General features: G+C 42.8%; 1 protein-coding gene across 2 annotated transcripts in view; it reads left to right on the top strand.

Moving 5' to 3' along the window:
- ikzf2 (IKAROS family zinc finger 2) overlaps positions 1–18,143 on the top strand; it is a 28,778-nt gene extending 10,635 nt beyond the window's left edge. For both annotated transcript variants that reach the window (XM_080785596.1, XM_080785597.1), the window contains exons 4-8: positions 5,046–5,234; positions 8,055–8,222; positions 12,320–12,457; positions 13,423–13,551; positions 15,619–18,143. In XM_080785596.1, the coding sequence (XP_080641722.1) occupies positions 5,046–5,234; positions 8,055–8,222; positions 12,320–12,457; positions 13,423–13,551; positions 15,619–16,472 (1,478 nt within the window). In that variant the 3' untranslated portion in view covers positions 16,473–18,143. The remainder of the gene's footprint in view (positions 1–5,045; positions 5,235–8,054; positions 8,223–12,319; positions 12,458–13,422; positions 13,552–15,618) is intronic.
- Positions 18,144–23,776: the final 5,633 nt, after the last annotated feature.

Below are 23,776 nucleotides of genomic sequence, written 5' to 3'. Positions count from 1 at the left end.
AACTCTCCCTTTTGACCTGTCCATTCAAACTCTAGACGGCCTGCCCCAAAGTCTATAGCGCAGCCGTGCCCAGCATTCGGCGAAAACTACAGTTCTCAACAGGCCCAAAAATGAAGGCCCGGCCCTACCTGGGCCCTAACTGGGCTGGCCCGAGGCCCTGCCTGGCCTTACTAATTAGCACACATTTTACACCCTCTTATCATCATACATCACCATCATACATCACATTCGCACTTGTGCCATATCAAGATGCAAAATCTAGTCTCGATATCACAGTATCATTATATAAGTATAATAATTATGACATTATGGAATACATTGGTCCATTACATACATGTTTGGTACTAGGAGTAGCCCTAGCCCTGGTAATAGGGACTTTAAGCAACGACTGTTTTCAGGACGGCTCCGCTATGCGGAAGTACGGCGGCTATGATGCCCACGCCGTAGCTGTCAAAATCGTTAAGCAAACAGCCTCCGGCGACGGCGACATTGTTTGCCATGGTGACACGTCCATGCAGCATGTGTCAAACATAAACACATTATTATTATTAGTATTATTTTTAAAACACCCCGCCGTGCGTCAGCTAACTTGCCGATATTGCTTAATTCTTACATGCGCTGGACATGATCAGCAGTGGAAAGAGGAAGGTGCTGGAGCAATTAAATATTCTAAAACCGTTTTAATAAACATGGTTAATATGACATATGGTATTAGTGTTATTTCTTCATTCAGAGCGTGCCAACACATTACACAGCATAAGAGAGGTGATGGAGCATTCGGTGTAAATGTATGACAGCTATAATTTCAATAAACATGGTTATGACATGGCGTTGTAGACACTACGTGTAAGTGTAGGTTCTCCCGTAGCCGACTGCCGTATCCGTCGTTGCTTAAAGTCGCTATTGTTTGGCCGTGTCACTGTGAGCTTGCTAAGTGAGCCAAAAAGGGAAGGAAAGTGAGAGGGACAGAGCTAAGTGAGAAAAAGGGAAGCTGGTTTCCCACAAGGTCAGAGATACAAGGAGCGGTGTAAGGGCCTGGTCCCACGGGGAGATACTTTTCACAGATAAGAGCTGTTGTCATCCCGGAGGTTGCTCAACACGATTTGTTTTCTGAGCTTTTGTAACACAAGATGAACCTCGTCTTCTGATGAAAATAAGCGCCGGGGCGGTGTCAGGTTTCGCACCGCCAGCTCCTGAACTCGCACGCTTTGAAGCAAATTGTATTTCAATAGTCGTGGTAGTGGCACATTCTTTCTGGCATAAATATACACTAGTGTATACAGTGAGAGAGTAGAATTACACCCCGTGGCAGGGGTGAGATAGTTTGCATAGTAAGATCAGTAGATCAATTACCCTTAACAGAATGTGCTATTCATGGCCACTCTTCACTTTTAATTGCAAAACATGGGCATCAATCATGTTTTTAGGGAATATTGTGGGGGGCGACATTTAAAGTATTAGTTTTTTTCCCTCCCTCTCTTTCTTGTATAACATACTATAGTCTGTATAACTTCAGTAGTTCATAACCAGCACCTGAACCATCCTAGGAAAGCCCACATGTCTAAACCATTAAAGACATATTTTCTGAAGGCAATTGAGAACAGGAATGTCAGTTCATCCACATGTCATCCTGCATACCACATACTACAGGGGAAATGCACCACGCATGTACGACGTGCTCCTCTGTGATCATGGCACGGTCACGCTTCGTGGAGAAAGACATACATGGAACAGGGTGGATACTAGGGATGTTTTATATCGCTGCTGCCGGGCAGAAAACTCTAATCTCTATATTTTAACTTTGTGTTTTTCCGTAAATGAATGCCCTACTTGATCGTACTACACTACTGTGTCACACAAAAAATATCAAAGAGGACCTACACTGTTGATTGCTATACCCACGTAATATCTGAAAACCTATATGAATACAGACATATAATTATAAAGTATAAACTCAGCAACTTTGGTCCATTATTTCTCCACTTTAATAATACCATATATATTGGTATCGTATTTCATATAATACGATCGTTGATTAGTCATCTTTACAACAAGGTATAGATTGTAAGGATCAGGAGTTCGTGTAATGAGCAACACCGCTAAACGCGTGGGTAGCTCCTCCAAAAAAAAAGCCAAAATGGCAAGTGGTTGGTATTATTCACCCTTGCTATAAATTGTAGTAGATTGGATGATTGCACTCTCTCACAGTAATAAGGGGGGGAAAAAACATATTGGCCATTTTTACACTTTAATTTTACATTTTTATTAACTTTACACTCAGTGTTAGGGAACTCAGTAGCGTCTGGAAGATCCATACGCAGCTTGGCACGGTATGGGGCAGTATCTCTCTCACAGGCAAGACAGAGTCATCATTGAAGGCAATATCAATGCAGTGAGATATCGGGATGAGATTCTAGATTCAAAATCTGGGACCTTACACCATCCTCCAGGATGACAAAGCTCGCCCCCACAGAGCCAGGATCATCACAGAGTACCTCCAGAATTTGGGAGTGGTTAGGATGGAATGGCCTGCCGTGAGTCCAGACCTCAACCCATTTGAACACTTGTAGGATCAGCTTGGGCTGTACGTGCTAGAGTGACCAACATAGCCACGTTGGATGACTTGCAACAAAACCTGGTTGAGGAATGGGATGCCATCCCACAGCAACATGTGGCTAGGTTTGGTGACCAGCATGAGGAGGTGCCACCTGTTGTAGCTGCTTTTGGATCTTCCACCTGCTACAGAGTTCCCTAACACTGAGTGTAAAATTAATAAAGTGTCAAAGCAAGGGTAAATAAGCACTTACCATTTTGGCAAATGTTTTGGAGGTGCTACCGACACATTTAGCTGTGTTGCTCATTCCACGAACGCCTGATCTTTACAATCTATACCTTGTTGTAAAGGTGACTTTTATGATATAAGACACAATACCAATTGGTATTATAAAAGTGGAGAAATAATGGACCAAAGTTAAGTTTCCGAACTTTTGTTGCAGAGTTTATAAAAAAGTAGCAGATCTTCTACTTTTGCAGTTTTTGACTTTGAATTAAGAAAAGTTTCCACCCGACAATATCCAATATGCTTTAGTAAAATCGACATTATAGCTGTAGTAACAAAGAAATAATTAAGAATTACCACATGTTTAGGTCTGTGTCGTGTTGCCTGGAGTTTTGGCGCAGGGCGCGCAAACCATCTACAAAAATGCTTTTTCTAAAAGAAAGGCCTCTTCCACGTCTCCTCCGAGGAGCTTTGAGTGACAAACGCATTCTTAAGTGAATCGAGCCTCAGAGCTTGAGGGGACAAGGGAATGCAAGGAGATGTTACGCTTTGATGTGTTACGGCCGTTTCACGCTCAGCCTGTGATTAATACAGCGAGTCTCACAGAACTAAGAACAGGCTGGTCAGGATCGGGAAGGGCTGGGCCCACGTCGTAGATGGAGCCTAGATCAGGTTCTCCACACTTTGCTCAAGAATGTGTGGAGCCTCCTTCAGTTGCTCTTTTGAGTCACGGAATCATTTTCGGATAATAGCGAGGCGTAAGAAAATGGCGCGTCTTCTAAGTGGCTGATTCTCTGCCAATCGGAAAGCAGCTGTCAGGATCAAAGTGAAGCAAATTGTGCAACCACACGCCCGTGCAAGAGAAGTGAGCGTATATGTCTAACCTCTTTAGCCATCATTTATATTTCAGCTATTCTGAAATATCTGTAAGCTCACATCATGTCACAACTGATCACAAACTTATATCTGCTTTTCTTTTTTTTTCAGAATCAATTTTATTTGTCACATCACTAGTGGGTGGCAATAAAGGGTGAAATTAGTTGTTTTCTTGCATAAGCTACATCATGTTATTTGTGTTGGAATCTGTGTGTTTGTGTGCGCGTGCGTGCGTGCATGCATGCACACACGCACACATTTGTGTTGCACATGCCACTTATGTGTAAATGCCACACTGGATAAGTGTGGACTGTGGGAGACTGTAAATACTTTACAACCTCTTCTCATCACACGACCATACCCCTTCTTCCTCTCTCCTCCGCCCACACACACACACACACACACACACACACACACACACACACACACACACACACACACCTCCTGCCCTCCTCCCAGAGTCCCTCCCTCCTCCAGTCATCCAGCCGGTCTCCCACTGCCAGTCAAGTGGAAAGCCACAGGGCACCGAGCACCTGTCTGCATCAGACACTCCCCTTCTCCCCAGGGAGAGCCAGCCAGGAACCAGACCATCCTGTTTCTGACTCTCTCTTTCTCTCTCATTTTTATTTTAACTTGGGTATGGAGCACAGAATCATACATAGATATTGTACGATTACATTATCAGTATAAACGTAGCCAAGAGCAGTTCAAGCCTATATGACTTGGGCAAGGTTGATTGATTGATTGATTGATTGATTGATTGATTGATTGATGTTGTTTTACTTGATTATTGATTGGGCTCACCGTTTTGTTTAGTTGGCTATGTTATTTATTTCTGTTGCTGTTGGTATAGTTAATGGAGTGGGGGCAGTTCCCACCTGATGTCGTGTGGGAGTTCAGACTAATCCAAACCGAACTGAAAAACTGCTAGCTTGCAGAACGTTTTCAGTCTAAAATATACAGATCATCAGCCGGGTCCCTTCCTCCCATCACGCATTAACTCATGATGATCCAAGACATCCTAAGTGGGCCTCAACCTTCTTCCAGTTATGGGGGTCCCTGGCATTAGGCCTATACCTTTCCAATAGTGGTCCACTGCCTAATACTATATCAGTTTGGGAGAACCACTGATTTGATTGATTGATTGAAAATTGTATTCACAGTTTGTCGTGTTTACATCAGGGTCCTCGATTTTCAATTAAAAGACATACAAAATAAATATACACTTCTATGAAAAAAATGAAATCATAATATACTATACAGTTAAAGAAAGTAAAACGTGTACAGTACTGTATATGGAAAAACGGGGAGGGGGGGGGGACTTAAAACTTTTTTAAAGAGGCCAGTTTAGTCAATTTAGTCAACCTACATCACTGGCTCTTCCTCCCAGAGCCAACAATCAAGCAGGAGCAAGAGGAAGAAGAGGCAGACAGGAGCAGCCCAGCAGCGGAGGACATGGTCCACAGTGGTGAGGAAGGCTCAGGGTTGGAGGAACCAATGACGGACAGCCCCAACAACCTACAGGACGGGATGTCTGGGCGGGACAGCACGTCCGACACAGGAAGTCGAATTCCCAGCGGTACGTGATTTTTAAATGGCATTTTATTAATGGTAATGGGGGTACAACAGTCAATGAAACTGATATTGAATTAAAGAGCACTTAATTAAACTAATCAAATTATTTGATTATGACAAAACATTTGATTTAAAAATGTTATTTTTTAGGGAGAGTGGGGGGTGGGCAAATTAGCTTTTTAATGGAGCAAAAGGAGATATTTTTGCCCACGCTTCAGGATTATTGTAGAATTGTAGAAGTAATCAATAGAATCTATTTTAACAATTGTCAAGTTGGTCACGTGGGCAAAAAATGTGCCGTCCAGCCATTTACAACCTGTTCCAAAAAAGATGTGCAAGCCAATCAGAGTCACCAGCTCTCAGCCCACACCAGGCCCGCCCCCGGCTCACACGCCAATCAGAGTCACCAGCTCTCAGCCCAACACAGCCATCTTGCTTTATATTTATATGGGCGAGTGGTCTGTTTGTGCTCAATAGCTCACAATAACATTCCGATTTTAGTTGTTGTGTTTTCTATGACATTTTGCCCAGTAGTTCTCCCACGTCAATAGCTCTCAGAAATTCACAATCTGCAGCGTTCTCTCCGTCCTCGCAGGACAACACACAAACAAGGAAGGGGACGAATTGGATTTAGCTTATTCCTTCTAAATGTCTGTCTTTAAAATATCAATGACTCAACTAAGCCCTTAGTTACATCAACATTGGTCTTTGCACGAACTTGGATCCTGGCAAAATCTTACCATTACAACGATCGCATTCGCTATTTTCGCCTGCCAGCCGAGAGCCCAGTACACACGCCTGCACACACACACACACACACACACACACACACACACACACACACACAGGAATAGGCATGCAGGCTATCCAGCACCTTTTCATTAAATAACTGTGTTTCTCCGCACGCGCACGTGCGCACACAACATTATCAATGACTCAACTAAGCCCTTAGTTACATCAACATTGGTCTTTGCACAAACTTGGATCCTGGCAAAATCTTACCATTACAACGATCGCATTCGCTATTTTCGCCTGCCAGCCGAGAGACCAGTACACACGCCTGCAACACACACGCACGCCTGCCTTGCGGCTTGCGCGCACACACACACACACACACACACACACACACACACACACACACACACACACAGGAATAGGCATGCAGGCTATCCAGCACCTTTTCATTAAATAACTGTGTTTCTCCGCACGCGCACGTGCGCACACAACATTATTCAACATTATTCAAGTGAAATGCGCAACGCCACACACACACACATGTTTTTTTAATCTTCAAACTGAGACATATTTTATGATAATACTGTTAGCACAGTCATCATACTCCAAGAGCATACAAATGGAACCAAATGGACCCTGATTTTCAGAGTTAAATTAACATTGATGATAGTGAGTGTACTCCCAGAGAGCAAATGGTATCAAATGGGGGTCTGTGGCCTAATGCATTTCAAACTGGGGGTTCTTGGTATTATATTCTCTGCATATATTATCAACTTGGGGTGAATATTTCACCACAATACTTTACTGAATATTTCACAAGAATATAACACAAGAGTCAAATGTACGGTCAAATGTAATATTCCAATAACCCATCCGTTACTACATGTGGAGTCAACTCCCGCAATTTATTTCTTCCCATAGTGCGTGGCGAAGTAGCTCTGGGATGAGTGCGCGCGAAATTCTAGTAAACTACATTTTCCATAGTTGCGGCCCTAGATTTGAAGGAATGAGTCATGAGAGAGTATGTAGAACGAGCAGGTCCTCCTACAGTCCACAAGTTATCTACTAGCAAATCCTTATGTAGAGTGAGTCACTAATCAGTTATCTTTTTTCTTTCTTTTTTTCTTGGGCGTGGAGAGGTTTTTGCTTGTTTGTTCAAAGACAATAGAACAGGCCTGGATTCATTATCAGGGTACAAAAAAAATCCCCAAAATCTCCCGCAACCTGTTCCTGAGCCCTTTCAAACTGACGCCATGACTGGCTCTGGTCGTCACGGCATCGGGATCGAGTTTCGCTTTTCTAAACGGCCGCAGATTTTTTTATTGAAAAAAAGATGCGCTTCAAGAAGAGATTACAGTAGTTGTGTAGCAGAAAGCGTTCCTGGATACAGACAACAAAGAAAACAATAGGGACGTGTGTGAATGAATTGTATAGTATAGCACAGTTAGTTAGTTGACAACCTACTTTCCTGTCTTTGTCCCACATTCTTTATGCTGTAATATATCACAGTTTAAATTAAATTGAATGAAACTAAATCCTGTTCAAATCAATGTGTGATCATTTATCCTGAGAACATGTAACTCAAGCACTTTCTCAGAGCCCATAATGTGCCCATGCTCATCGCTTATTGACTGTTATTGTGACTGATAGTGTCAGGATCGGGGAGGAAGTGACTCCACAGTCCACACACACATGCACACATATACCCATGCACACCCGCCTACACACAGAGAAACATGCAGGCATGAGCGCACACACGCACGCACAAAAGCAGTGCTGAAAGGTGGAGATGTGAGTGTGACAGTACTGCAGCTTCAGCTTAGCAGCGACGGCATTCAGAAGTTGTAATAAACCAGTGGCATTTAGGACATAAACTTTGAACACATCTGATTTGATACAGCACCACTTCAGTTTTGACAGGAGATGCTCACTGACAACAAACCATGAAGTGTTTTTTCTTTTCTTTTTTTTTGTATTATATCTGTGCATTTATATTTAACAACAAAAAAAGCTAGTGATAAAACTGCCAGAGTTTGGTGTATAAGTTGAATACAATGAGTGATGACTAACTTCCTGTGTGACTGTTTAGGTGACAGGCCTTTCCAGTGTAACCAGTGCGGGGTCTCCTTCACTCAGAAAGGCAACCTGCTCAGACACGTCAAGCTGCACACGGGAGAGAAACCCTTCAAGTGTCCCTTCTGTAACTACGCCTGTCGGAGGCGTGATGCTCTGACCGGACACCTGCGCACGCATGCAGGTCAGGCGCTTTGTTTCTTTTATTGAGTAGAAAAGGACTTTTAAAAAGCAACAGAAGCCGCTTACATGAATTAAAATTCTATATAACAACTGTAAACTACCTAAGACTACTACTGTTAGTCTGTCCGTTTGCACTTAGCAACTTGGAATTTGAATAGCCCGAGCAGTTCCAGTGCTTTCTGTCTCAGCTTTTATTTTCTCTCATTTCTTCTCATCTCCTCTCCTTCCTCCTTCTCTGGCAATGTATCCCATGATGACATTACTTGTGCCATATCACAATATACAAATTCTAGACGATATGTAGTATTATATTGTGATAATGATATAATTACATTTCAGTACCAGCCCTACTTTGCAGTGTTTACCACCTGCCACACATATCCTGAAATGACTTTTCGATGTGGAAGGGGGGGGGGGGGGGGGAGACTACACAGTTTCTTCTGCTATTGCTTTATCTGACATACCATCATTCAAGCCTGTGGGTAAACACTTTAAGGTTCTTCTTAAATGACACTGAAGTTAGCTCAAAGATGTTCCTCTGCATGAAAGGCCTACAGTATGTGCAGTAGCAACATTTCAGCATTTTACTGCACAGCAAGAGTGGTGATTATTTATTTATTCATTTTTAACAAAACAATTATGTTTTATTCATTAGTGTGGTTGCTATAGGCAACAAACTATTGTTCTCGGCCCGAGAATGTTTTGCCAGCAAAGTGAACCTGCATTTTGTTCATTTTTGCACAACAGAAACGTGAAGCTTGTGGTCATGCTTCACAAACTGTATCAGCTTCAGTTTTACAATGTTCCAGGTCCGATTATTTCTGCTCGTTTTTGTTTTGTTTCGTATGCGTTCTCTCTCCTGATCGGGATCCTGATCTGAAAATGTATTGTCTGTTACCTGGAGAGACCGGGAGACTGAGCAGATCTTCATTTTTTTTCTCTATCTTTCCAAAAGTTGGAAAGAAAGTGGATAGGTCTGTCTGTGGGTTTTATACACATTTAAGAAAAAACACGTTGTGACTAAAGTCAAGAAGTACATTGATTGGATACATTTGGACGTATTGGAACACAGGTTATTTTCCATTTCGTGACAAGACAACAGTTTCGGACAGCGCCGATACATAGAGATGTATGTATCAACGTCTCCATTAATAGGTCACTCTAGAATGATCTGGGTCTGTGTGACCTATGTGCCTGCTTATGTCAGAGGCAGCAGCAGCAGCCACAGTCACCACAAGTGCCTATAGCGCCATCTCCTACAGTTAGATAGACACAGCACCAGGTCTTCTCTGTTTCAGTTGTGGTTTGTCACCAAGGAAGGACACGTTTCTCGGTTGCCTCGGCTCGCACTTCTTATGGAGGAAACTCTGTGTCTATTGAGAGATGCATGGAGCTCTTTAACTGTAACCCACTTTCCTGTCGAGAGGGGTGGTGGTGTCGGGGGGGGGGGGGGTAGTGTACTCCTGTGTAGTGCCTTTGTGAACAGACCCTTGTCTCAGTTCGTGGCGGGGGTTGCCTTCCCCAGGGTTGCTCAGATGCAGACATAATTTTGTTTTGTTTGTATGCCTACATTGCCTACTGAATAGATGTCTGTAAGCATATTTATCTCTATGTCGCTGTTCTGAGGGTATACAAATAATCTCAATCCTTTATGGGAACTCAGCCTCATCTCTCTGTCTCTCTCTCTCTCTCTCTCATATATATATATATATATATATATATATATATATATATGTGTGTGTGTGTGTGTGTGTGTGTGTGTGTGTGTGTGTGTGTGTGTGTCTGTGTGTCTGTGTGTCTGTGTGTGTGTGTGTGTGTGTGCCGTCTTCCATGAGCGATCATGACCTTTCTTTTTCTCGATCGTTTTCACTTCCTATTCTTTATCGTGCTGAATTCATTCATCCGACCTCTCCCATGCACCTTTTCATCAGTGAAAGTGTAACTGCTAACTCCCTCAGATAAGGCAGGTGGTCTGATCCAGGGGAAGTACAGAATGTGAAGAATGTGTATGCGGCGGTGGTGGTGTGGAGGGAGCTGGCTACGTAAAATGACCTCTTCCCTTTGTCTTCCTGCATGGCGCTGCTTTGGCAGAAGTTGGCACTGAGCGGGTCTGGCTCCCTGCCATCGAAACAGGTGTAAGCGCAGAGAGACGAGGGAAGCAAAGCATGGAAAGAGAGGTTAGGCGTGGAAACGGATGATATAAGAGCAAAGAGAAGCGGCGGCAGGATGACGATGTGCTTGAATGCAGTGACGATCACACAGTAAAATTAATTTAACTTTGATTCTCAGTGTTAAACTAACACACTGAAAGGCTTCTTCACGGACACAAGAGCACAACGTGGTCAATCGGGAATCATTTTGTTTGTTTTGTTTTCTCTACATGATTACAACATGTACAGTATCATTACATACTGCAAGATCTTCAATCTCGTAGTATCAGCTAATGTGAATAAAACCCTGACGTGTAAATCCAGACTTTTATACTCTGTACAGTGTACACATAAATCACTTAGCGGTTCCTTGCGATGGAAAGGTTTGCACTTTGTGTAAGGCAGAGGACATACACCAAGTTCCCGTTTTCAAGCAGCCAAGTGCATTTTGAGTGCAGAGTTTAGGTTATTTGCATGATTAAGAATAGCTCCTAAGTGGGATTCTGAAAGGTCTTTCCAGGTTAGATCTGCAGCCGGTCATGCGTGGGTGGGTGTTGTTGTTGTACGAGTACTGGTCTGTCTCTGCATGTCATGTCTGTGTGTGCGCGTGTGTGTGTGCGTGTGTATGCTAAGTGTTTTTGTGCCAGTGTGAGTGTATGACTAATAATGGTGAGTGAGGTTGCGCACATCCAGTCCCTCGCTGGTTCTGGACCAAAGGCTGATACAGTGAAGAAGGAAGGGAAGTCCTCACAATAGGACCTGGCTAAGATATGTATGCACTTCATTTAGTGCATACCGAATGAATGTGCCACTCCATCCATTCCTTTTCTTTTCTCCATTCCATTTCCCTTTTGACCCTTTCCAGGGTCATGAAGTGCATACATATCCTAGCCAGGTCCTACAACAGCTTCTGCTCCACAGTGGTTTTATTCTTTTAAAATACGGACATACTGTACAAAACAACGTTTCGGCCATGACTAGCCTTCATCAGGAGATCACCTGATGAATGTATGTATGACAACACCCCGGACGGACGCACGCACGCACTGCATGTTGTGTAAATCAGGCTTCAGTGTCCAGATTGAGACACATCTTTAGAGATCTTAATTGCATTTCAAACCACTTATTATTGGTTTTGAGAACACTATACTACACCATTGTCACCACTGTCTGAGAGTCTGAAGTTGTGATCGATTGCAAATGCTATTGAAATGCCGTTCAAGGACGTGGACTCGTGTGTGTGAATGGATACATGACGGCCCAGACTGACGTGGTCCATGTGCCTGGATGATATCACCGTTTCCTAACCCCTGGAGTGAGGCAACTGGAGTGGAAAAGGGTGCTATGAATCATCATGCCCCACCTCCATAGCTGTTTGACACTGGAGTCAGTGTCCTATGCCACCATGGGATGCTTGTGTAGCGGAGCCCGGGAGACCCTGCTAAGATAGGCCAGTTTATGCTGCGTGGCACAGCTGTAGGGGTGAGGAGTACAGTATGTTCCAGTGACCAAAGCGCTGAAAGAAAGGTAGATTGTGTGTAAGTGCAGTGCGCAGTGTGCACATAGGCGCAGGTGTGTCTGTCTGAGTCTGTCTGTCTGTCTTACTATACTTACTATGTGTGTGTGTGTGTGTGTGTGTGTGTGTGTGTGTGTGTGTGTGTGTGTGTGTGTGTGTGCGTGCGTGCATGCGTGCATCACCCACACATCTCTCACCCACACGTCTCACTCTGCCAGACTGTGGAATCCTATAGTAGTGGAACATCCATGATCACAGAGGCTTTCGCTCAGTTATTTTGCAGTATTGCGAGTCTCCTCACAATGTTTACAACTATGTACACCCTGTGAAAAGCGTGGCAGTGTTTCATCACCACGTTCTGCCTGTCTGTGCTGTGCTGCCCATGGCTGTACTTCATTAATAGTCGCCCCTTTGATGTCTTCTCGCTTTTAGTTGGCAAACCGCACAAGTGCAACTACTGTGGCAGGAGCTACAAGCAGCGCACGTCGTTGGAGGAACACAAAGAGCGCTGCCATAGTTACCTGCAGAGTGTTGGCATGGATCCAGCAGCCAACACAGGCCTGTACTCAGGTAGGAGTCTCTGCTAAGAAACAGCCAACACAGGCCCGTACTCAGGTAGAAGTCTCTGCTAAGAAACAGCCAACACAGGCCCATACTCAGGTAGGAGTCTCTGCTAAGAAACACAGGCCCGTACTCAGGTAGGAGTCTCTGCTCAGAAACACAGGCCCGTACTCAGGTAGGAGTCTCTGCTAAGAAACACAGGCCCGTACTCAGGTAGGAGTCTCTGCTCAGAAACACAGGCCCGTACTCAGGTAGGAGTCTCTGCTCAGAAACACAGGCCCGTACTCAGGTAGGAGTCTCTGCTAAGAAACGCGTGGAACAAATGGTGGTGTTTCTAAGGGGAAATGCATTAGGACACGTGTGTTGCAACTAAGGGAGGAGTTGGAAGCACCTTCAGAGTTAAACTCTTCTGTGGTGCTAAACCCCACAAAACACCCATTTATCCCTCTATTCTTAGTAAAACGGACACGAGTTATAGCTGTACTTAAGTTGGAGTACATTTTTCCATCTCTAAAACATTTTCAGCCAAAACAAAGGTAACTATGTGAGCTTGTAGATTGGCAAATTTTGACTAATGTTCGTCTCAGAAATGGGATGCTGGGGTTCAAGTGGTTAAAAAGACTCGACATCCAAAGGAGCACTAACAAACTTAAATAAATAAATAATATGTTAAATGATTAGAAATAGAATACCTCAATTACGCACATTGCCAAAGTGTCAAGACACACACACACACACACACACACACACACACACACACACACACACACACACACACACACACACACACACACACACACACACACACACACACACACACACACACACACACACACACACACACACACACAGTTACTCATATAATAGAAGTTAATTAAATTACAGGTCAATTAATATACTACTAATGTCGGCTGGGGAACATCTGCAATTGATGTATATAAGTAAATAAACGTGCTTTTACCCCGCTACCTCAGGCGAGGGTCCTAAAGAGCCACGACCCCTGGCAGAATCCAGTGCTATGGCCACCTACGATCGGCCACCCGTCATTGAACGCCTGCAGAGCGTTGGCAAGAGGAAGAGTACCACCCCGCAAAAGTTTGTAGGTGAGTGAACAACAGCTAGGGGTACAACAGTTAACACCTTCATTGCCCGGGGTTATTCAATCCATTAAATTATAGCGCCCAGTCGATTTATAAACACGGAGCACTTTTACCGACGGACCGGATGTTGTTCCGGATGTGGCTGTAGCAGCTAGATGTAGCCAAACCACTCTAGAGGCGATCGACAAGTGTCCTTGAGCAAGACACTGAAGCCCTAATTGCTCCTGATGTGCTGGTTGATGCCTTGCATGGTTTCCGCCGCCATCGGTGTATGAATGTGTGTGTGAATGGGTGAATGTAATGCACAATCTATGTAAAGCGCCATAAATGCACCATTTACCATTTACCTCATTCTGCGCTGTGGCTCCCCTGCCAACAGGATGCACAGGGTATTTTATTTTGGTCCAAATGGATAAGTGCATATGTAACCCATTTTGGGCGGGAACCCCTTTTGGTGTTAGCATTATGTTGTACTTTAGTCATTTTTCAAAAATAGCAGATCTACAAGCTCATAGCGCGCCACCGAGTGTCGCGCTACGAGCTTGTAGGTCTGCTATTTTTGAAAAATGACTGACGACTGACATAAGAACATAGCTTTTTCAGAAAACTGTCAGGTTGGCACACGGCCAACCTGAAAGGTACAAGTTTATTCAAGAAGAAGCGATGCCTGAAGAAGGTCATCTGTGGGCGAAACGTTGCTTCTTCGTGAATACTTGTTGCTCCTGTATACCGTGCAGGTTTGGCACCATCATGTTGAAACCTGCCACTATCGTGTTGAAAGGTGTCTACTAACATATCCCACATTGGTTTATATTCAACCACCCTAGGGGAATTTTTGACAGCTGCTGAAAGTTGGGGTACCATCAACAGCCAATATATGGCAAAATGTTCTAAATTCCATTATGCTTTAAATAGCATGTGACGTATCAAACTAGGTGGTTTTCATCATTCTGAATCCATTCCAAGCATTCGTTTTGTACGAAAAACATTCCTTGGGCTAAAAACGGCCATAGACACTTGCCCTAATGTGCCCTAATGTGCCCAAATGTGCTGACTTCATCACATTTGTGATGACGGCTATGGCCATTTTTAGCCCAAGGAGTGTTTTTCGTGCAAATCAGACAGTGGTTAAAACAAATACATCACTTGTTGCACACATTTAAACATTGCACTGTTGATGTGAACTTCACCCGCAGCCTCTGACCCTCTGTACCTTACATATTGATCTTGGCTTGCTGTTGTCAGCGAGGATTAGTTAGTTTCTTCCAGCGGAAAAAATAAATAATAATACGTTTCATTTTAATTTTATATTTTCAAAACAACACCTTGAGTCTTATCACTATCAGGCGCATTGTCTATTATAAAAAAGGGAAGATACTGAGCAAGCAACCAGAGCGGATGACAGAGGCGGGGAAATGTTTTTCACTCTGTGGTTAGGTACACCTGTAGCTTTGCCATTGTGCTTATCGAGACTCGGAGAAAGCAGCACACCGCATCCCTGTTCAGTAGGGGTTAAACACCAAACAGTGCATACGGATGGATGGGGCTTTCCACCTTATTAGACACAAACACAAAGAAAAAATGTTTAAACAACAGTAACCTATAGCTCTGTTTTGAATCGCACCGGTTGAGGTATTTGTGAAGATACCTACTGTATAATGTATGTTCATATGCGCTACATAGTATGTTCATGCACTCGTTTGCCGTATCCAATCGTTTGATTTACACGGCTCTGTTCAAACTTGCAGCCCAAATCTGATAAATCCCATTGGATCCCAACTCAAATATGAGTCATAGTCTTAAGTAGTATAAGTCTAGAGTAGACACTGAAGCCTTATTTATACTTTGCATTATGACGGTTTCAATTGTTGAAAATAGCAGATCTACAAACTCACAATGCGCTGTGAACTCGTATATCTGCTGATTTCAACGATATCCGAATACACTAATACAATATGATCACTTGCCAATGCAAAACAGTGCTGGACAGTCCTAACAGTCGTATTTGGGAAACGAATTGGATTTGGCTGCAGTCTTAACAAAGCCTAAGCGCTCCTTTGTTCCGTGCAGGTGAGAAGATGGTGCGCTACACCTACCCCGAGATCAACTACGAGATGGGGCTGAAGTATGAGAAGGAGGCGGAGCTGATGCAGGCCCACATGATGGACCAGGCAATCAACAACGCCATCACCTACTTGGGGTCAGAAAACCTCCGGCCTCTGGTCCCGCACCCGGGTCACCCTCTCTCCATGGCCGAGGTGGTGCCCATGGTCAACCCCCTGTTCCACCACGTCCTCCCCCTGGGACACCGCATGGAGCGCCCCGGAAACCACCACGCCCTGCCGCTGCCGCCTCCCCAGCGACAGCCCTCCCTTCCCCCACTGCTCCCCGATTTCCCCGGCCACCGCCCCACCTCCAACGGGCCCGACGCACTAGCCAAGCACGGGAAGCACCAGCCCCACGCCATCCTAGACGAGTCCCCCAACAACAGCGGACCGGACTCGGCGGATTCGGCCAGGAGCAGCCCACGGGAGAGGCATGGTGGCTACCACGGCAACCACCTACCTCCTGGTCATCCCAGGTCGCGAGTCAGTCCGGCTATGGCCTACTCAGGTGACCGGGCGGCCGAAGCGGCGCCCAGTGGCGGTGGGAGGTTGGGGATGGCGCCGGAGGTTATCCGGACGGCCAGGGAGAGGCCCCCGAACAAGGACGGGCTGCGTGTGTTCGGGCGGGAGGGCGGCGAGCTGCGGGCTTTTCAGTGCGAGCATTGTCGCGTCCTCTTCCTGGACCATGTCATGTACACCATCCACATGGGTTGCCACGGATACAGGGACCCCCTGGAGTGCAACATCTGTGGGCACCGCAGCAAGGACCGCTATGAGTTCTCCTCTCACATAGTCCGTGGCGAGCACACCTTCCACTGAGACAGGACGTGCAGGACGAGAACAGAGGGAGGGAGGAGAGAGACCGGGGGGAGAATATCCCCAGACAACCAAGTGGACAAGGATAAATGGTGGGAACACCAGAGGACATGTGTAGCACAATCACTGACTCCATTTTAAGCTACTTGTTATGATTCTGAACAAATATTATGAAGGTATGGGCCAAAGACACATTTTCTACATCTTTAAATAGGACATTTTGAAGGAGGAAGATAAAATTACATCACGTTGTCTGTAATTTATCTTCTTACAACTGAGCAGCTATCAGACTAGTCATTCATTAAACCTCTCTTCTTCACCACTGCACTTGTCCCTCGGCTATGCTTCTGAGGGCTGCTAGGTTACATAGTTTTGCACTTGAATGTAAAGCCATGAAATGAACAAATAGTAGTATCTGTTCCTATGAAGGAGGGAATCAAGATGGTTGCATTTAATGCCAATGTTATGAATACAATTGAAAACAGTCACGTATAGCTGCCGATTCCTCCTTAGAAGCCCTATTGCACTGAACCAAATTTAATTTAACTTTAGACCAGATAATACTTTAAAGATTGAAGTAGAAGTAACACACATTGCAGAGACCCTCAATCAATTGAATAGTTGTTTTGATACTGTGGATTGAATTGACTTGCATTAGATTCATTTTTTTATTTGTTTTATTTTTGTGTGTGTGTGTGTGTGTGTGTTTTCTCTTTACCTTGCTGAAACCGAGTAACGGCTTTGAAGGAATCCGACCCGGTTGTATAGTGGCACAATGTAACCTTCTCTCTGTCACAGCCCGATACTTACACCATTATTATTTTGTGTAGTGAAAGGTGAGGACCCAGGGTACAATTGGTAAAAAAAAATGTACACTGCATAAACAACAGAGGAATGTCTTGATATTTATTTGACTTGTCCCTTGAGACAAGTCTGGGTGAGCCTTGGGATTTTATGAAAAGCACACATTATTATTGCAATATATACTTTATTATTATAATAATAATATAACTATACACACATAGGTATATATTACTGTATCAGTACTTTCTTCTTGTGCGTACTCATTTCCCAATACAGAGGCAAGTTCTATACCCTATAATATTTTAACCACTTTCAACCTGGTGTCCCTAAAATTATTAATTTTTGAATGGTTTATTTTCACAAATGTTATATATATAAAAATATATAGCAACAATAGCTTATCTACAAGTTCACATGCAGTGTGAGCTTGCAGATGAAGACATTTTCGCCATGAATACAGGTGTGCCTTGAGATTTCGACATGCCCATTGGTGTGGCTTGGGCACAACATGTTCAAATCACTGGACCTCGGTGTACAGCTGGTGCTGTTCACTCTGCACACTCCCCAACCCTTACCCCGCTACACATGCACACGTACACTAATGTCTACCACATTGAAGTATGACCTTTTAGATGGGGACATGTTGGAGTGAGAGCAAGAACGAGAGGGGGAGAGAGAGAGAGAGGAGAGTGATAGCTGAACTGCTACTGTTATGTGAACACCCCAGACAGTTTTTAAGATGCTTGATTAGTAATTAGATATTTGATATTCATTTTAGCTGCCCCGCTCCCTTCCTATTCAAACCCATTATATCGTCAACCATGATAAATTCATCGAAAACACCCAACCTTTTTTTCTGTTGACCGATATTGTCCTTCTAATATGGGGGGCTGGGGTGGGTGGAAAAGAACCTCCTCCAGCACCGCTCACAAAATCCAAAATAATTATTAAAAATATATGAAAACAGTAAATGAAAAACCACGGCCCCTCACATTATCAGTCAACAGAAAATAGGTGGTGTGTTTTCGATGAATCTATCATGGTTAAAATTGAGTTTTAAGTTATTATGGGATTGTATTGGAAGGGGGCGGGGCAGCTAAAATGAATATCAAATATCTAAATACTGAATCAAGCAACTTAAAAACTGTCTGGGGTGTTCACATAAGCCTGAGTAGATGATAAAAAAAATTAAAGTGAAATATCCCTTTAACTCTCAAAAGCCTCTGCAGCACCGTCTGCCATGGAGGCTTTAGAGAGAGTAGAGTTTGTCGAGCAAAATGTTTTTTTCATTAAAGCATACATTAGGGCTTAATACATTCCACAAAGAACAGGTTCCTGGGTATACTAAAATAACAACCTTCACCGGTCTCGTCTAGACTTGGATGACTCATTTTTTTTAATACAGACACACACAGCTTGTTGATGGCTACTATTATTTTCTCCGATTTGAAAAGGATATGGCTTTTTTTTTACATTTTGCCCATGCACTTTTTATCCATGCACTGACAATAATATAGACTTGGAGCAGCGATCTAAAGCATAGGATCACAATAGGTGTTCTGAGACAGAAGTTACTGTGATGCTATACAGTACGTTTAGGTACCCAATCCTACATTTTACTCCTGCATGAAATCAATTGAAGTAGATTATACTATGTAGCTTATACTGTATCATTATAGATGGTTTACTGCAAAATGTTTGATGCGGTTGGCATTTTTGTACCTAGCCTAGATGCTGTGGAATTCTGTTCCTTTGTGAAGCCTTTATGATCAAAATGGCAGCTTTTTTTCTTTCCGTTTTTTTGTTTTGTTTACATGTTGCTTCTCTTTTGTGAGATTGCCGTCGAGCCTGTGTAAAAGCTTTACCGACACTGGAGTTTGTAAATGCCTTGCAGCAGTAATACAGAGCTACAGTATTCATTCCTCTGATGCATTACTCTTGTAAATATGGTATTATATCAATTACTTTTAATTGGCTAATCCTTTTTTACATAGGCAGCCTAATGCCTGATTTACAGTTGTGTGCAGCTGTCACACACCAAAAATAGCAAAGCTGTAAACTCACAATGCATTGTAGAGTTATGTTGGGCTTTTTAGGAATTCAGACAAATGATTAAGGAGTCCTCAGTCCTCATCTTATGATATGGATATGATACTTGAAAGAGGGGACAAATATCATTACTGTTGCTCCAGGTTCCTGTGGAGGTGGGCATTTTTTATATACATTTTGAAAAAGGAAGTGTGTTGGATGACTATTTTTCTGCTTACTTGTAAATATCAATAGGTTTTTGTGAAATATGTGTTGTTTTTTAAGTATAAGAAACGTGCTAACCAACAAAGATGTAAAAGAGTGGGTACAGGTCTATTGTATTTTTTATATAAATAATATATAAATGATGTATCTTTTGGCACTGAATATTGAAATTCATCCTATTCATGTAAACGATTGTATGATGGGAGTGGTCTCAGGTATCTGCATAGCCTATGTATTTTTATGTCCTAATACAGTATATGAGATTTATTTATGAAGCGAACTGCAATGTAACTGAATCTCAGCGGTGATTTGTAATTGCTTTAAGGGACCAACGTCGAATGTGGCGATATAAGTCAGGCCCTGTTTTCCCTGACATTTAAAATGAAGATACTCTGCTGTGAGAAGAATGCAATGTACGTACATGTTTAAAGGCATGGGCTTGTCTCTATTAAAGCATTGATTCTACTGCTTTGGCTGTCAAGTGCAAACTGTTACAAACAAACTACGGTAGCGATCACAACATGCAAGCTGCTTCTTACTTGCGTTAAGAACAAGATGTGGAATGAAAATACAATGTAAGAGGCACACTAATAAATCATGAAAAGTCTACAGTTGATTATTGCGACTTTTGTCACGTCACTGTCCAAATATGGAGCTCTAGGTTAAATATCGAAGGCTTGCCTTTCACCTTGAGTATGGAGACAATCTATAGCTGATGCCCCCCCATGCCAAAGCGCCAGTGCTCACCCAGCAGTCTGCCGTCAACGAAGCTGATGCGTGTCGCTTCTCTTCCCCAGGCGTCTTAATGGTATATTGTAGCAATGTATAAACAAAAGACGTAGCATATGTTCTTTCTAGTTAGTGCGCGCATGCGCACACACAAATTCAAAGGCGGTTGAGGGTGGTAGAAAACGTGAGCCTCAACCACCCTAAACAGGATCTTTTCAACTACAGACGAGTCCCGTTGTTTACCTGCCCGTCCGTTTATTGTTTGTTCCCTTCTCTCTGTCAGAATCTAGATCATATCTCCATTTGACACGTGTCAATCATAGCCATAAATTGTTACCTTCATAACCTCGATTATCTGTTATTATACTTTGTCGTATGACTTGCAGGGAAAACAGCTGATCTTTTGACATGCCCAGCATTGGGATGCCAGGGTTAAATTGATCAAGATATTTTTAATCCACATTTCAGGCCCATCAATGTGCCCATCATAAAAAGTATAGGCCTATAAGAAATGCATTGACATCATCAATGAAGAAAATTGAAGAAAATTGAGAAATAGAGAAAAGGTTGTACAGAGGACAGATATCTTTCTGGAATGTCCTCCTTTCCTCCTAACACACTGGTGTACCGTGTTCCTTAATTGCAATCTATAAATTATGAATACTTTCAAAACCCATGGCCGACCCAGTGAATTACCAGACTCTGATCATTACCAAACTATTGTGCTTTTTCAACCATCATTTCAGAGTTCTCAAGTGATAATTTCCAAGATGCTTTTTCTTTTTTTTCAAACAGAAAGGAAACGTTTACTTGTTTTAAGGTACATCAAACTATGATATTATACTGATAAATTATCTTACAAGTGCAATCCAATGAACTGGATTCAGTGAGTTCTCACACACCAGCCATTATGTGGACGTTATCTTAGCGGTCACATTACGCATGCTGTGCATCCAGAGACATGATGTATTGATGTGCTGTGGTGTTTTCTCCTGGGAGAGAAGACCACGTCACCCCCACACTGCTGGGTGCAAGACTTCCTCTGTTAAGTTCTTCTCCACTGCAAAAACTAAACAAGTGATTCTGAATTTCTGGGGTTCATTCAAAATATCCAAATGTCAGATTGGCAGATAATTTTGCTAGTATAAATATTTTTCAACAATATAACTTCTTTCAAGACAGTTACTTGACAATGTACTATTATTTAAGATTACATTATCATTTAAACAATTTACTATTATTTAAGATTATTTATTTCTTGAATCAGTCACATTCTATAATGATGAAGTGAGTCCTAAAAACAGTAGAATTATCCACCAATGCATGCAGATACTTTTATTACAATTACTTGACTTAAAAGAAGCCAGAAACGTTGGAATGCACAAAATAATCACTTGCTATGCTGCTAGCTTGACATTTTTGCAGGATCTGTAGATATTCTATAGATCCTGTGATGATATGATCTGAGTGGATTTACTTGGTAACTACAGCCACAGTCACACATGCACACTTTACAGCAGCACTGTGGTCAGTTGAAACATTACTAATTGACTAAGTAGTTATAGCCATGATCCATACTAATGATGAATAAATGTAAATCATCTTGCATCAAGTGCACTGACAATTCTAACCACAGGAAGATGCACGTATTGCCTTCCTTAAGGCAGGAGCTTTATACAAGGAAATAATTGATCAGGGACAGACAAAACCTAATAGGATTCAACATCATAAGGCATTACTCCGTGTAAATTGGGAATCCAGGCTCATAGCGTAACATAACTTAAATAACATAACATACTTAATATTTTTACACTGGCATATTAAATATGCCAGTGTAAAATTATCTCCTCTCCTTGGATTGTGTTTTGTTGGGTTTATGATTCATGGTATACTTCCTGATTCCATGCTCTCTGTTTTATTAGTCCCAGTTATAAAGGACAAGGCTGGTAAAGTTAGTAGCGTCGCCGTTGACAATTACAGACCTATAGCTTTAGCCAGTATACTGTCTAAAGTATTGGAAAGGATTCTGTTGGACAAGATAAACGAGTACATTGACTCCACAGACAATCAGTTTGGATTCAAACCCAAGCATGGCACTGATCTTTGTATATATGCTTTGAAGGAAATTGTAAACAAATATAGAGTGCAAAACTCAATTGTATTGTATTGATGCGTCGAGAGCCTTTGATCGTATTAATCATAGAAAGATTTACAGTAAGAGTGTTATTTGTAGAACAAAAGAGGACAAAAGTCAAACATTTCCTGATTTTAAACTATCTTTTAACACTCTCTGTGTCTGTAGTAAAGTCAAATATCTTGGACATTTCATTACAGAACAGTTGATGCCATAGGATGTATGCACAGGCGAACACCCTCGCATGCATGTTCAGCATGTGTTACTTAGCTTACTGTACACCACTCTACACTGCCCACTTGTGGTCAAGCTACAAAAAAGTATTCAGAAACTTCAAGTAGTGTATAATGATGCCATGAGAATTTTACTCAAAAAGCCTAGATGGTGCAGTGCAAGTGAAATGTTTGTGGCTGCAAGAGTCAATACTTTTCAAGCTGTTCTCCGGAACTTAATGCATAGATTCATGTGTCGCTTGGATGAGTCTGTGAATAGCATCAACGTCAGTATAAATAACCCTGTCAAAAGCTGCACTAGATACTCCTCTAGCCTTAGAAGACATTGGCTTAAAAGCCTTTATTTATAACTGTCACAAATGCCTGTCTAACATGTTTTTTATTGGATGTATATTGTATTTTGTATGTTTTTCTATGGACCCTGAGTCTGCAAAAAAGGCATTCATTCATTCATTCATAACATTGTATATTAAAGATTCAAGATAAATGGTATTCACTGGCGGTCACACTAGCTATAGTAACAAATTATCGTACTTTTGTCTAAACTTAGGACAGGCGGCCAAGCAAGTTCTCTGGGTTTTAAAGTGCCAGTCCAGGGAGCAGCTCCAGATCTTTTGAGCCTAATGTGGATCGGTGGCGTGGTTGGTTGTGCAATCAGTGACTCCCATTCCAGTTTTTCCTGCCAGGTGATGGAGGATGTTTGGACTGGTCTTTTAAATCATCGCATTCCTTCTCACACCACGCGCAAATGTGTGCACACGCGCGCGCGCACACACACACACACACACACACACACACACACACACACACACACACACACACACACACACACACACACACACACACACACACACACACACACACACACACACACACACACACACACACACACACACACACACACACACACACACACACACACACACACACACACACACACACACACACACACACACACACACACACATACGATCCTTTTTCCTCATATGCACATTTTTGCTTCTGTATGTAGAAAGTGCAGCGCCGCATGTGACTCTGTGGTGTGCTTTGTCACCTATGGAAACAAAAGTGCCGTGAGGAAGACTTGGTGTCATTGTGCAAAGGCTTCTGGGTAATGTGGGGCTGGTTTGTGGTCGGGGCGCTCAAAGAGCTTC

The sequence above is a fragment of the Protomyctophum bolini genome, assembly GCF_963924005.1.
Source record: "Protomyctophum bolini genome assembly, chromosome: 16".
NCBI classification, from domain to species: Eukaryota; Metazoa; Chordata; class Actinopteri; order Myctophiformes; family Myctophidae; genus Protomyctophum; species Protomyctophum bolini.
This window is presented reverse-complemented; position numbering and strand designations above follow the sequence as displayed.